At 40.7% G+C, this 15,537-nt stretch overlaps 1 protein-coding gene across 1 annotated transcript in view; it reads right to left on the reverse strand.

Moving 5' to 3' along the window:
* Positions 1 to 15,537, reverse strand: part of LOC101849912 (RNA cytidine acetyltransferase) — a 40,964-nt gene that overhangs the window by 19,179 nt on the left and 6,248 nt on the right. Inside the window, exons 3-15 of the mRNA XM_005093568.3 lie at positions 15,361 to 15,532; positions 14,779 to 14,901; positions 14,227 to 14,288; positions 13,746 to 13,860; positions 12,958 to 13,068; positions 12,023 to 12,156; positions 10,602 to 10,695; positions 10,149 to 10,247; positions 8,500 to 8,636; positions 4,666 to 4,805; positions 4,008 to 4,255; positions 1,326 to 1,442; positions 693 to 794 (exon numbers count right to left, since the gene is read on the reverse strand). Coding sequence (XP_005093625.1) covers positions 693 to 794; positions 1,326 to 1,442; positions 4,008 to 4,255; positions 4,666 to 4,805; positions 8,500 to 8,636; positions 10,149 to 10,247; positions 10,602 to 10,695; positions 12,023 to 12,156; positions 12,958 to 13,068; positions 13,746 to 13,860; positions 14,227 to 14,288; positions 14,779 to 14,901; positions 15,361 to 15,532 — 1,654 coding nt within the window. The remainder of the gene's footprint in view (positions 1 to 692; positions 795 to 1,325; positions 1,443 to 4,007; positions 4,256 to 4,665; positions 4,806 to 8,499; positions 8,637 to 10,148; positions 10,248 to 10,601; positions 10,696 to 12,022; positions 12,157 to 12,957; positions 13,069 to 13,745; positions 13,861 to 14,226; positions 14,289 to 14,778; positions 14,902 to 15,360; positions 15,533 to 15,537) is intronic.

The following is a 15,537-nucleotide window of genomic DNA, read 5'->3' on the forward strand; positions in this document are numbered from 1 at the left end:
GAGAGAGAGAGAGAGAGAGAGAGAGAGAATATATATATATACAAGGTATGTGAAACAAATGGTTTGGGTCTATGTACTTTTAACCTTTGGATTGTGGAGGAAGAAAAAAGGAGCAGTCCATAATCCAAAATTCTGCTGAGGTGTGAACGAATTTACCCCACTTTTAGCACCCTCTGTATACTGAAGAGACAGAGTCTCTGACTTAACAATAGGCCTTAATAAGACCAAGAACAGTGAACAGTGAGCCAAGAAAAACTGTCCACACAACAGTTTTAAAATTGCCTGTTGGAGACTCAAAATTGGGCCAACCCCACCATAGTCCTGCATAACCCCCATTAAGTTAATATTAGAATTTTACTTTACATAAGAATTTAAAAAACCAACAAAACAAGCAAAGCGAAACAAAAAACATAGTACTTAATTTTTTTTACAGCAAGGATACAACATTTTTTTAAATGTTCACTAAACTTTACAACTAAATAGCCTAACCAACTTAAAAACATTCATCCATCAGAAATAACTAGAAATGAATTTTCCCACATCAGCTTTATTTTGATTTTTCATAAACGTTAAAAAAATATTAAAGCCCTTAGTGTCTACTTTCAAGCAAGGATATGTTCATGTAAAAATGCAGTTTATTATCATCATCATTAAGATGGTCAAACAGACAAGACATGAACAGAACACCCAACCTGTTGAGAGAGAGTCCACGGGATGAGATCACCTGACCCCCGCTGACCTCGCTGCAGACTGTTCATGATGGTTGACTTGGAGATCTCTCCCTCTAGAGAAACCTTGGAGAAGAAAAAAGCCATAAAACTAAAACAAGAAAGGCTTAACAACTGTAAATTAATACTTTCGCTTTCCACTCTGTATATATTCCAAATAATGTACTCATCATGGGCCATGAGTTGCTAACAGGATGCAAAGTGTTCAAAGGACAAGGGATCCAAAGTCAGAATAAAACCAGTCCGTATCAGCTTTTGACATATCCGAAACTTGACAGTAGAAAACAGGCATGGTCACAACTGAGCTTTCTGACAGACACACATATATACATTTATAAGCCTACTTTTTCTCTTACATACACACTTTATATATCCCCCCCCCCCCTTCTCTCTCTCTCTTACATACGTGAACATACTCTTTTCCCCCCTCATTCATTACTCTCACTCACAGATGTTCATGATTCCATCATTAGAGGGACTGCATCTTTTGTCGGTGTGCAAAGGGTCCATCATCATCCCCCCCCCCCCCCCCCCCAACCTACTCGTGATGAGTGAAAGAGGACACTCAAAAAAATGTCAACAAGATGGTGTACATACCTGCAGCACACACAGCACCTCTGGTAGTTCTGTGTTGGCTGACTGCACAGGACCCAGCAGGACAAAGATGTGATGGGCGGGGGCGTCAGACAGAAGCTGCAAGTCATTGGGCGAGTTCTGAGGAGAAAAAGCATCATCACATCCTAGAACTTCTAATATTTCACGGGAGGAGCGACCCTTGAAACCATTTTCTATGTTTGTTGCACGAGATCAAATCTAAGTACAAATATAAGTTAGGCATAGTGAAATCTTTTGATATGCAATGTTATTTTGGTATAGCTACAGCGATTGCTATGGAAACGGCCGCAATCTTGAAAATAAAAAATGAATTTTAAATCCCTACGGCTTTCTTATTTGGTGAGAGTATACCTAAACGAGACCCTATCAGCGCAACAGCAAGTTTTTTTCAATAAGTGTAAAAGAAAAAAAAAAGAGAATTTTCCCAAAGTGAAAAAAGCCTTTTCTAAATGTCGTTTGCATAATCGCTTGCCAATGGAAAAGTGTTATTTTTTCGCAAATATCTCTCGGTTACATTGATGGCAGCCTTGCCATTTATGTTTCCTGAAAGTTTCATGTCAAAAGGATGAAAACTAAGAGAGGAGTAGACAAAAAAATGACATTTTGCGAAAAACGACAATTAATGTGAAAATTCACTATGTTAACCCACCCAAAATCGGCAAAATCAAGGGTCGCTCCTCCCCTTAACACATTACACCTTAAGGGCCTGGACGGGAAGTCCATTGCTAGATCCTAAGCAAGGGGAAGGAACCCACCTCCCATGAATACAAGCCTTTAAAAAAATACATATTTAAAAAATACTAAACAAATTTCAAAAATCCTGAAAAAATAAGTTAAAACGAATAATGAATGTAGTTTCAGAAAAATATAACTTTATGTATGCGCAAACTGTTGGAAATGTCTGAACTTAAGTTCAATCGGGGTGTTCGACCCATCACTCTCACTTTCAGCCTTGCGGTCGGGACCTGGATCTAAATCCTAAATTATCTACGTCTGATCAATCTGAATCGCCCCAAACACTTGCTACGTTTTCATCAAAATATGAGTCATCTGATTTGTCCTATGCTTGTTTTTGCTCAAATCCATTGTTATTTCCTTTTTCGAACTCAATCGCGTTGCTTTTCAACAAGTCAAGACACCTGCGAAGTGTTGGTAACGCGATCGCACTTTTATCGGCTCTGATACTAAAACTACAGGCCCGAAAAATTCCGTTTCGGTATCAAACGAAAGAAGAAACTTTTTGCAATAACTATGCAAATCAAAATCTCTGCCCCAGAGTCTCGTCAAGGCGAGACTTCGTTTCTAAAGACGCTAGGTCGGCACGGGCGGTCCCGGGCAAGTTAGGGTGTAATGTGTTTAGGACTGGAGATTCGCTTGAGTGGAAAAAAAAATAAAGAGACAGGAGATATTGAATAAGTGCACCACAACCTTTTTTTTTTTTTTAACACAGGGACATAGAAGAATAGAATATATACAATTTTGCACCATAAATAAGACTCCATAGGAACAGAATTTACTGTTTCAGCCTTGGCCCCGTGGTCAGCAGCTAGATTAATACCACAGCACAGAGAGGCATGAATCCTGTTCAACCTGGCCATTGACTAGGGCATGAGGAAAACAACAGAGTATACATCAAGAGGCATAAGGTGGACCCTCTTCTCCACCCTTGAGGATCTTGACTTTGCCGACGACCTTGCAGTACCCTCCCATACCAACCAGCACATGCAGGAAAAAACAAACCAACTCCACAAATACGGACGCCAGATTGGGTTAAAAATAAGCCAGAAGAAGACAGAAGTGATGACACTGAATGTAGGCTCTCCAACGCTGATTAGGGTGAACAACACAGACACATTTACCTACCTAGGCAGCATAATCAAAACTGACTGCAGCACAAAGGAAGACATCATGAACAGACAAGATCTGTACACAGAGGCATGATCTACATCTGGAAGTCAGGACAATTTAGTATACAGACCAAGTTAAAGCTGTATAACAGCTGTGTACTATCAACACTCCTATATGGAGCTGAATGCTGGAGGATGACTGATCATGACCGTGCCAAGCTATCTTCCTTTCATACAACCAGCTTACGCCAAATCCTCAGAATCTTCTGATCCGACAAGATCTCCAACACAGATCTGTTACGTAAATGTAAGCAAGAGGACATGACCACCATAATAAAAAGGAGAAGATGGAGATGGATTGGGCATGTTCTGAGAAGAGAACCAGACTGTGAAGACTGCCCTCCACTGGACACCCGAAGGATGTCGCAAAAGGGGCAAGACCCAAAGTAACCCGGAGACGCACAGTAGAGTCTGAAATGAAGTCCTGGAATCATTCGTGGGGAACGCTGACCAAGATGGCCCAAAACAGACAGAGCTGGAGATCCTTTGTTGCTGACCTAAACGCCAGATGGCATAATGGGTAGTAAGTAAGTACAAAGAGGCATGAGTCAAGAGCGCAGAAGGGTAAAGATAGTTCAACTTAGATGGGGGGGTAATCTTGTCTCATTGTTAAATTTGAGGCTATGATTGAAATTATCTTTTAGGGACAGTTCCTTTCATGTAACTAAAAAAATCTGGAGTACTTCTAACATAGACCAACATGTGAGGGAAGGGACCAATATAATCCGTACAGCAACTGACAGGTTAACAGACTAACCTTGTAGTGTGAAGAGACATAGAGCGCCATGATGCGGTGCAGAAATTTCTCCGAGGCTGGGTGGTAGGAGAAGAGAGTGTCCCTGTTCACATAGTACAAGTTACACGAGGCAGGCAGCGGGCAGCCAGTGATAGACCTTGGCACAGAGCTGGCGTCCAGACACAACAGTCGATTGAGCCACGCCTCCACCGGGTCCCCACTCGCGTACCTGATGGACTCCTTCAGCTCAACTTCGTGCAAAACTCGCCCTGAGAAAATAAGAAGAAAACACAGTCAAGTTTTACTGTGATTTTGGCACCTATGGAGAGTAAAAAGTCTTCTATAATTTGGCGAACATGAATGGGGAATGGAAACATCTAACAAACATTTGTTAACATTTGACAAATGGGTATGTAAACTCATGTTTTCCTATCGTTATCTTTGTGCAACTATTTTTTTAAAAACACACTTCAGAAAATATTTCTGTCCTAACAGAACTGCAAAGATACAGAATTGAACTACGCTCTGCAAGAATCAATCCAAGTCGCCATAGGTAACATATATCATGTATCTTTCTCTAACTTGCTCTTTCAAACAGGGATGTCAGAATGGAGGCTTCCTTTTCTTTTATGACCTAAATGAGTTGAAAAATGGCACAAAACTCAAACCACACACTCACCAGAGGCTGAGCTGTCCACTCCTTGCTTGGCCATGTTGGCAGCAAGCCTGGCCTCCTTCACGCTGCCCCCGTAGGTGGACACCTGCTGGCGGAGCTGCTGCACCAGTTTGAGGGACAGAGACCGGCCCGTGCCCTCGTAGCTGTGGACAGGAGAACATAATTTTATATGTCCTTCCAATGTTTATTCCTGTGTGTGCGTCTGTGTATTAGAGCTGGGTCACGAGCGCGAGAACGGAACTGAATCGCCACTCTTCCTGCAGAACGCGATTCGCGATTCACTTCAGCGGAACGCGGAACAGTATCGCCTTCCGATTCCCGATTCACTCCCTGTCGTTGTCGCCACCTTGTCGCTTGTTTGTAACCTACTGCTGGGCCACACGTCGAGTCACGAGCGCAAGAACGGAACACTTAGTATGGCTCCCTTTATTTTACAAAAGATGGCATAGTCCAAACTCCCTATTAAAACAAAATAAAAGGGTTCCAACCAACAGACAGAAGGAATTTTATGGAGCCATTGTTTTAGCGAAAGATCGCTAATTGAGGTTAGTAGAGCAGCACAACGAAGGATGGGGGGGGGGGGGGGGAGAGGAGGGGAAGAGGATGGCGGGGCAACAAGAGTGGGACTCGCGAAGTGGCGTTCATAAGACACTGTTCCATTTCACGCATACAACGAGCCCAACACTTAGTGTTCCACGAGCGCTCCCGTACTCCCAATTCTTTGAAGCCGACTGAATTGCGAATCGCCACTCTCAGATCTGGCGAGCAGGATCCAGCTCTATTGTGTACGGGAGAGTGTGTGTCGATGACTGCTTATGTGCAGTTTACCGTGCCATGGCAAATTTCCCTTTGTGGAGATCAATAAATTGTTCTCCAATTCTATCCAGTGTCAGATAAACTCATTACTGGCCACGTGTAATTGACAGGTTTACAGATCTTTTTCAAGGTGGCCATAACTAGACCTGCATGTGAGCCTCAACCAGATTGTCTGAAAATTTTGTGCAACTCCCCCCCCTCCCCCCCCCAAAAAAAAGCATTTGTGGGTGTCATAAGGAAGGACATCCGAGTAGCCAGCGACCACCCCAACAAACACAATAAAGAAGAGACCTAACCCTAACTCTACCCCCAAAAAGAACCTGCAACGGGCCTCATGTAAAAAGTCCAAAACAAGTCCTAAATGAAAAAAAAATAGATCTAGATCTAGATCTAATTAAAATACCACACTCCAAAGCCAAAACAAACAAGGAGCATAGATCTAGATCTATGGCTTACATCTGCATTGCTATAGGGTTTGATCTAGATCTAGATCTTGTAGAACAAGTGAATAGGAATAGGCCTTGAACTAGAAATCCGCATCCGATTCCGAACAGAGGGACTCAGTTGAGTCTAGATTCTAGATCTAGATCTAAATCTAGATCTAAATAAATAAATAATTCACGCACCTAATGAAATGCTTATTTTTACCAATATTAATATTACAGCACAACCTATGATAGGGTTTGACACAATAGAATTGGAATATGAATCCTCCATTGAGGTCTATAATGATCTATATAAATCTAGATCTAGATCTAGATTCTATTAGAACAAGAGAGTCGGACTTGAATGAATCCACACGATCTGAACAATTGAATTAGTCAACAAACGAAATTCGGCCGCTCGAGCACGAAACTGAAAGTAGATAATTTAGGTTGTCGTCCTTTTCCGTATTCGCATTTCTACTTAGGTTCCGACAATTATGTCGGAAACGCCGACGTCGGCAGTCGGCGGTGCGCGCGTCGGCGGTCAGCACGAAAACGAAAGTGCCGACGAAGCCGACGGGGAAAAAAGGGGTCGCTGGCAGTCGGCCAGGCCTCGCACTACGCACATTGACTGATACAGGTGGGCCTAGCGATAGCATCGGCCGGTTCGCGGGTCGGGTCGCGATTGTCGGATTTCAGACGATTGTCAGCAAACATGCAGGTCTACATAACCTAGGATCAGAAAAAAGTAACAGTTCTCCAACCTGTCAGGTCAGCCAAAACCTGGAACCAAACCAACTACGAAAGTCTATGCCAGGTGAGCACTGTACCTGTAGGCTAAAAAGCTCCAAACTTCACAATCATAAAATTAGTTTTCATAAAAGGACTGGTCCTACCCTGCTGACCTATCTGGAATCAGTGCTTCCACCAGCTGAAGCTGAAAAGTAAGGAAAATTCTGCTGGGGGTCTGGGTGCGGCCCCAGTAGGGTCCAGGGACAGAGTCCCGGCGGGGGTTCAGGGGGCGGGGGTTCAGGGGGCGGAGCCCCCGAAGAAATTGAAATTTAGTACTTTTAGAGGGTTGAAAATGGCATTTGGGAGCCTGTTTGAAGAGATTGCCAACAACCCATACTACCTATTTTTTCACCCAGATTTTGTCTTCTTTAATTTCTTCACCAATATATCTTTCCATTGCTGGCAATGTTTAAAAGCAGGTTCCCCTTCCATTGCTACTATAATTCAATTAATTTGTCATCGCACCTTTGATACTGACAGAAGGCAAACCTGGGAATAATGAATAGATATATGTAGGCCATACCTTCACAATACAGTTACCAGACCTGCCATTCTATGAAGCCTCAAAATTAGGATCTCAGGGAGAGAAAAATCGGGATTTGGTGAAAAAAATCGGGATCAACAGCAAATCACCAAGGTGACTGCCAAAGCTGACTTTTAAATTTTCCATGGGTGTCCATAAATTACTCGGCCTATATGCTCTCTGTGTGTCTTTGCGTGCGTGTTATAATTATTTTTTGTAAATCCTGAAGCATCACGTTAAGCACTCCTAGTCCAAAAGTCTCTACCCTTCCCCCCCCCCCCCCCCCCCCAACCAATAAGTCCCGAAATACATGAACTTAGGTTGACCCCGTCAACGGACGGTCCCAGACACGCAGAACTCACACGGAGATGTCATGTCACGTGATGCGTATGCGCGATTGAAACAATTTTACTAACAGGTCCGACTAACTGCACGTTCAAACAAAATATTCGGATGAGAAACAGTCATTCTACTTCTAGGATAACGACGGGGGCCGACCGACCAAATGTACCAACAAATCTCTTATCCCTCATAATGTGTTCAGACTAAAGCAACGACAACGGCCGTATCTTAGTCTTGCCAGCGCAGTTTACATGTAGTTGTGTAAGGGTTAGAACGACTGTCGCTCGTCCGAATCTTCGCAATGATAATTTCTCTAGATCTAGAATCTAGACAATAAATTTGCAAAAAAAATTCTTTCTGACAGTAATTTTCTGTCTTAGATCACATGTCAATATACTTGATCAACGCACAGATTCTTCCAGCCGCGGCAACAATCCGAAGATAGACAGACGGAATGAGGGAATGGTAGAAAGGAGGAAAGTGGCACAAAAAGTTCGCCAGATTTTGATCAATCTGCAGGTAAAAAAAGTACTGCCGATAAGCCTGCAATGAATGCATGGGGCAGAGTAGAATAATGGCCGATTGCAGGAAATGCGCAATCTGGCAGGTTTCTATAGCATAAACTATTGCCGAGAGAATTACCGTAAATATCCGTAACTTATACAAGACATACGAAGGCGAGTACGGATCTTTTTTTACGGAATTTCGGTAGTCCTACGCTGTCGCAGATTTTTACGGAGGGAGTTGATGATGATGGAGGAACAAGTACGGAAGTAGCAGAAAGTACGGATTTCCGTAAAAATACGGAAGAGTGGAAGCACTGTGGAATGAGTTCTTGAATTTTCAATATTAGTAATTAGTAACAACAATTTCATGGACAGCAGCCCTCACTACATAGACATCCACATCCCAGCTCAGCGAGACCCCCTTGGTACTCACCCGTTGACTGTTGAGGACATGAACACCAAATATGGACCCAGCAAATTTTTCACCAGAGGCAAAGGGATGGCGGCGGCTTCGTCAATACACACCAGCTCAGCCTGGCCAAGTTTGTGAGCGTCTGACGGGTGAATATACTGCAAGGGAATCATATAAAAGAGTTTTGATAGCCGAATCACACTGACTATCATTTTTGCTAGGCAAACTGCTAATGCATGTCTTTATATATACATTAAAAATACTTATCAGACCTGCATGTGAGCCTCAACCAGATTGTCTGAAGATTTAGCGCGACCCCCCCCCCCCCTTTTGTGGGTGTCATAAGGAAAGATTTCCGAGTAACGAGCGACCACCCCAACAACCACAATAAAGAAGAGACCTAACCCTAACCCTACCCCTAGGCCTATCCTAAAAAAGAACCTGCAACGGCCTCATGTAAAAAGGCCAGCACAAGTCCAAAATGAAAAAATAAAAAAAACACACTCCAAAACAAACAAGGAGCATAATATGGCCTACATCTACATTGCTATAATATAATAATAGGGTTTGATACAATAACACAATAGAACTGGAATATGAATCCTCCATACAGATCTAGATCTAGTAATCTAAATAAATCTAGATCTAGATCTTGTAGAACAAGTGAATAGGAATAGGCCTTGAACTAGATCTAGAAATCTGCATCCGATTCCGAACAGAAGGACTCAGCTGAGTCTAGATAGATTCTAAATAAATAAATAATTCACGCACCTGATGAAATGCTTTTACCAACATTAATACAGCACAACCTATGATAGGGTTAGACACAATAGAATTGAAAATGGTGAAATGGTATGAGTTTAACGTCCCTATCAACACTATTAGGTTATTTAAGAGGCGGGACCTCCTAATTTAACGTCCGTCTCCGATAGGACCGAGCCAAGTGGGAAGTTAGTGTAAAGTGCCTTTCCCAAGGACACAACGTCGGACCGAGCTGAGGCTCGAACCCCCGAACTCGCAATCTCACGATTACGAGTCCAGTAGCCTAACCACTAGGCTACCGACGCCACTACACTAGAATTGGAATATGAATCCTCCATTGAGATCTATAATGATCTATTAATCTAGATCTAGATTCTATTAGAACAGGTGAGTCGGACTTGAATGAATCCACCTGATCTGAAAGATGAATTAGTCAACAAACGAAATTCAAAATGGCCGCTCGAGCACGAAACTGAAAGTAGATAATTTAGGTTGTCGTCCTTTTTCGTATTCGCATTTCTACTCAGGTTCCGACAATTATGTCGGAAACGCCGACGTCTGCAGTCGCGGTCGACACGAAAACGAAAGTGCCGACAAAGCCGACGGGAGAAAAAGGGGGCGCTGGCAGTCGGCCAGGCCTCGCACTACACACATTGACTAAAACAGGTGGGCCTAGCGATAGCATCAGCTGGCTCGCGAGTCAGGTCACGATTGTCGGATTTCAGACGATTGTCGGCAAACATGCAGGTCTAACTTATGTATTTGCAGGAATTGTCCATATCCGTGAAATATTCAAATATTCAACATGCCGTAAGAAAAAGCATATTCATAGAGACAAAAAAATGAAAAAAAAAATATATCTGAATCAGAAAACCTCAATAAAATCTAGAAACGAAAAGTGAGATCACCTGTATGGTCTGCCTGTGGTCACGGAAAATGTTCACTCTGACGACAGCCTTGTTGAAGTCAGGATTCGTCGACTGAATGATCTCGTAGTCAATGTGTTCCTGAACAAGTAATAAAGGTAAAACAGGTTATTGAAAACCTCTGGAAAATAAAAGAACAGGAGTTATTCATACCTATTTTCATAAAATGTAATTTCTTACAGGCAAACAGAAGTTCAAAGGCACTAACAATTATAAAGCGTAACGTACCTTTCCTTGGGACACAACATTTTATTAAACTGAGCCAGAAATCAAACTTACAACTTTTTAATTGCAAGTATTTGACCTCTCAACCAGGGCATATCCATTATTAAATAAAACATTGTCACAGTTTAAATTGAAATATACCATCAAAGGGTACGGAATTTTTGTCAACAGACAAATGAAGCACACAGCCCCAGAGAGCACATAACGTACCTGATAGTCTAAAGCATCAAAACCTTTGAAGATGAAATCAAACAGAGTCTTCAAGTTCTCAGGACTAGGTGCCGTGACAAATATGTTGGAGTATCTAAAGACAGGGAAAAAAATGATATCATTGAAATCCAGATTACCATTCATTCTTGAATCTACATTTCAAACGTGATAGATCAGACTCAGGTTATTTCTGGGAAGCTATCCATTCAAATAATCAATATATTGTACATTACTACCTTCATCAAGCATTGGATCAGGTACATGCTGTTAAGACCAGATACTCAGATAGGTCACAAACTTATGTCAGCCATTCTGGACTGTAGCATTACACACAAATGTGTAATATATTTAACTCTTTCCGGACGTATCGCCGATATATCGGCGCAAGTTCACACCCCTTGCCGATGTATCGTCGATATATCGCCTGTGATAGGGTGCCTCAGTATTGTTTAGTTTTAACACAAACCGTCATTTATAATTACTTTTTATTGTTATTGAAAAACTCAGAAAGGATTTAGGAAACGAAAACATCTAGTTTCACTTTGTCAAAGCGTGGGTTTGGGGAAAAACGAGTGAATTAGTTCTTGTGGTCTTGCATCAACAAACCGATGTAACCGGACTCAGTATAAATATCATAACTCAAACAAAAATTGGAATATTGTTTTCAAATAAAAAACTGCGCATTCAGAAATTTATGGATTACGCTCTTGGCCTGTATATGATAAGAAAGCTCTGCTGATTTGCTTTCACATGTTTGGTGAAAGTAATTTTTTCAGTCAAAATATATTTTTCTCATTACCATCGCCATTTCTAACCCTTGTAATGCATACTTAAGTTCTAAATTGTTTCATACTGGGATGTATTCCTCATTCAATTTCCTTCAATTTGATAAATCATATTTTACGTTTTGAGTGATGGTTATGCTTCTATGAAGTCATTTTGTGCAACACTTGCATAGCCAAATCGAGCCACAAGTTAATTATGTCGAGACCAAAAAAAAACTATGTCCGGAAAGAGTTAATATTATTGTTGATAATGAGCAAGCACATCTTATGCTGAGCCTAACTGTGACAGAACGCCAGCAGAAGTGTTTGACAACGCTTAAATAATAACATGTAAAAGCTTTCCTGAGGGAGAGCAACTCTTCAGTTCTATCAAAAAGCTTACACAGTTCATAATCCCCACTTTCATTCTACAATGTTTACAACAAAGCTTGAGTCGAGGACTTCAACCAAATCACCATCATTAAGGGCCAAATCTGCGACAGACACTGGTGATCATGTTTCTCCAATCATTCCGTTGCTCAGATGTTCTTTAAAAAGCTACACTATTCTAACCAAATAATAACAGATTAAAGAAAAAAAATTTACTTTAATAAAAAGCCCTAATCAAATGTTAAACCACACCAAACACGGATTTACCCAAAGCCCACAGAAGCAGACATGGCCAGTCCCAGGGCTGCTGACTTGCCGCGACCTCTCGCTGCTGTCATGACCACCGTACTGCGTAGTGTCTTCTCCACAATGGCGTCCACAAACTTGAGAAAGCCTTGACCCTGGGTTCAAGAACAACAAAACCAACTCTACACAAAAGCAAGGGCTTCTGATACATCATCCATTTTGTAAAACCTAGACTAAAAACCTAGGGATAAAAGCAGGTGTGCTTTTTTTCCAAGACTCAATGGACTTTTGATACATAATCCATATTGTAAAACCCAGAACAAAACAACAACAAAAAATACACCCGCTTTTATCGCTTATGGCAGACCAGAACCAACTGTCAGTTATTCACATTTCAATGACATAACATAATGCACTGACAGCATATATATGACAATCATCACAACACTGCTACTTTCATTCCCACCCCTTTGCCTCCCTTAGAACATATCTTTATGTGATCTGTTTTTGTTTGGGTTTTTTTTTGTAAAAAGAGAAGAATAAGAAGAAAAGAGAAAGGGGAAAAAACCTGATGAATCTCATCGACTTGAAGTATTATTCCACAGCACAGACACAAAACTAGAGCAGTAGGGGTAACACAAGCACTACACTGCAAATGTATTATTTAAAGTTACAAGAAGCTTAGTGACTTGATTTATTTGCACAAACATGTTGAGCAAGCCATACTGTACTTGGGATTCTTATAAGTAATCTTACTGGAAAAACAACAACAACAACAACCAAAAAAACCAACTGACCCACCCCACTACAAGTATCTGATATAATAAAGACATTAATCACAAAATCACACATATAAACGATGCCAACCTAACAACAGTAATTACCCCCCCACAACCACCAACACCAATCAACACAACGCACACTTGAAAAAAAAAAAGAAAAGAAAAGAAGCTCACCTGATCAAGGGTTCGGCACAACTTGATTATTTTCCCTGTGGTCACATCCATGTCCTGGATTGATGTCTTCAGTTCCTCCAGTTCTATCTCCTGAGCTGTCAAGTTCTCCTCCTGCAAGGAAAAATTTGGTGGAGAGAAAGAAACATTTTTAAAAAATAGATGGCAATTTATTTTCACAAGGAAATCTTAGTTACAATTCCATACAAAACATAATGAATACCTAAATTCTTAAGTTTAAAAAACATAACTCCACACAGCTTTCAATGTGTGCTAGGTGTGTTGCGCGGTATGACTTTTACATCCCTTTCAACAATGAAAGGTAATTTAATGGGTGGGAGCTTTGATTTGATGCTCATCTCTGATTTGGAAAAAGCCAGGTGTGTCGAGAGTTTTAAAACCCAACAAGAACAACACAGTGACTCACCCAAGGTCATCCGCATCATAGTCCAGCATGGTCATAACTGAGCTTAAAGTATACCCAGTCCCGGTTGCAAAATTTCGCTTACATCAGTGTGAAAAATTGATGAGACTGAGTCTTTCAATGAGGAACTTCAAGGGTAAAACAAAGCAAAAAAGGAACTAAAACATGAGATGAAGCTGTTTCTATCCAAAAGATAGCTAGTTGTTGGAATACTGATGATTTTTTAAAAAGGGGATACAGAACAGCAATGCAGAAAAAGCTAAAGATGTTATCTGGAAAGAAATTCTCAGGAAAGGGGGAGGAGGTAATTTCAGCAAAACCATTCTATCTCTAATTCTGACTACTGCAGCACCAGCGAGAGACCTACCAAAGACTTAGCAGGCAGTGGCTCCAGAGCGAGGGCATGGGTCGACACAGGGATCAAGTTGAGCTTGTCGTCCAGCACCACACAAGTTTCACATGAAGCCAGAGACAGTAGAAATCTGAGAGAATCAGACAAACAAAAATCAAGCAGCCATTTTGTATTTTTCTGCAAGTTTAAACCCACAAGACACAAATAGGTTACTTTTAAAATAACCCCCATACTGTGAAATCATTTCAGAGTGACAGATTAAGCACAGTGAGCCAAGAATCTTCAAACATCTTGAGTCTTGCACTGTAGAATTATATGCAAAACATTTTTTTTTACTACTACTGATTCAGAAACATCTGTACTTTTAAAAAAAAGTTCACATGCATCCAACTAGATTTCATTTTCCTTTGCTTTCTAAGATAAATAATGAAATGCAATTTTTTACTTGCTAATTAACTTAACTGCCATAAAACTCTGACGTTGCACAGAATGTTACCTCTCATTGAATCTACCAACAACATCTTGGTGGGCCTCTGTGCGAAATCGAAGGTGGACATCCTAAAAAGAAAAAAAGATGACAGTTCCATAATACCACTTTTGAGTAATAAACTAGAACAGCTGGCAGTTCATATAGGAAATTAAACGTTGTTCATCCCCACATTCACAGATGCTCAGATCACATTAACAATATTTAATATATTCAATATCAAATATGTAATCTGTAACATATAACATCCTGTGGGTTGATCACAGTAAAGATACATGATCAGTTGTCTATGTTCATGAAGTACAAAAAAAAACACACAAAAAAAGCACCAAAAAAAGCACAAGCTTTTCCTCAGCTTTGTGTCTTGTTCATTCCCAGACTCCAGACATGGGACTGGCCAATACATTCTTAAAGCAAAAAGATATGATATTAAAACTTTTCTACCGGACATTTTAACAGTATAACATTATGTTACTAATAGAAATCTACAATTTCTCCTTTCAGTGTAATTCAGTTTCAGGGGGGAAACATGTTTAAGTCTGACTACTTTGAAAAGCTTACCATTGTCATAGTGTAGAGCTGTTTCAGCGAAGACATGGTCCTCAATAACAGCACTATCACACCACCCCCTTCAACTGTCTCCACTGTACGGGCAAGAAGATTTGGTGTCAAAGCTTCAAAATCCTAAAGGAAAGAGATTATGAACAACATTAAATGTATAAGCATGGCTAAAAAAGTTAATAATATAACTATCCCGTTTGGGAAAAAAGTATGTTAAAAATGAATGAAAAAGATACCAAATGAAACCTTTTGATCCTGAATTAATGATAATGTGCATCAAAAGAATGACACATGAAATTGTAGTCTTTCTGTGATCTCTTAGGTAACATTTTTTAACCTAAAAAAACATTTTAGGCCAATAAATACACCATCATCACATCAAAGATTCATATACTTCTGATGATAGAAAAGGGTGACAGTAAGCAGCCAAAGTGAAGGTAATTTGAACTGAAAAAAGAAAGAAAACAAGTTGAGTTGGTGTTCAAGGCAAGTTAGAAAAATGAGGGGAAAAAATCAGGCTGTTTGATTTTCTGAAGAGCACATACAATTCAAACCCCTGAGTTTGGTGAAAAAAACTCGCACCTGAAGTACACACATGCCATATGTGTTGCCCAGAATTTTGTGAGTCTCTGCATAGTAGCAATATCTGATGGAAGTCGATGAGATAAACAGCTCAAAGGGATCGTCTTCTTTAGCACTCAGTTTGCCACTGTTGATCTTTTTTTGCAACTCCTTCATACGTTTTTTGCGATGGCTGTA

The sequence above is a fragment of the Aplysia californica genome, unplaced genomic scaffold (assembly GCF_000002075.1).
Source record: "Aplysia californica isolate F4 #8 unplaced genomic scaffold, AplCal3.0 scaffold00066, whole genome shotgun sequence".
Taxonomy (NCBI): Eukaryota; Metazoa; Mollusca; class Gastropoda; order Aplysiida; family Aplysiidae; genus Aplysia; species Aplysia californica.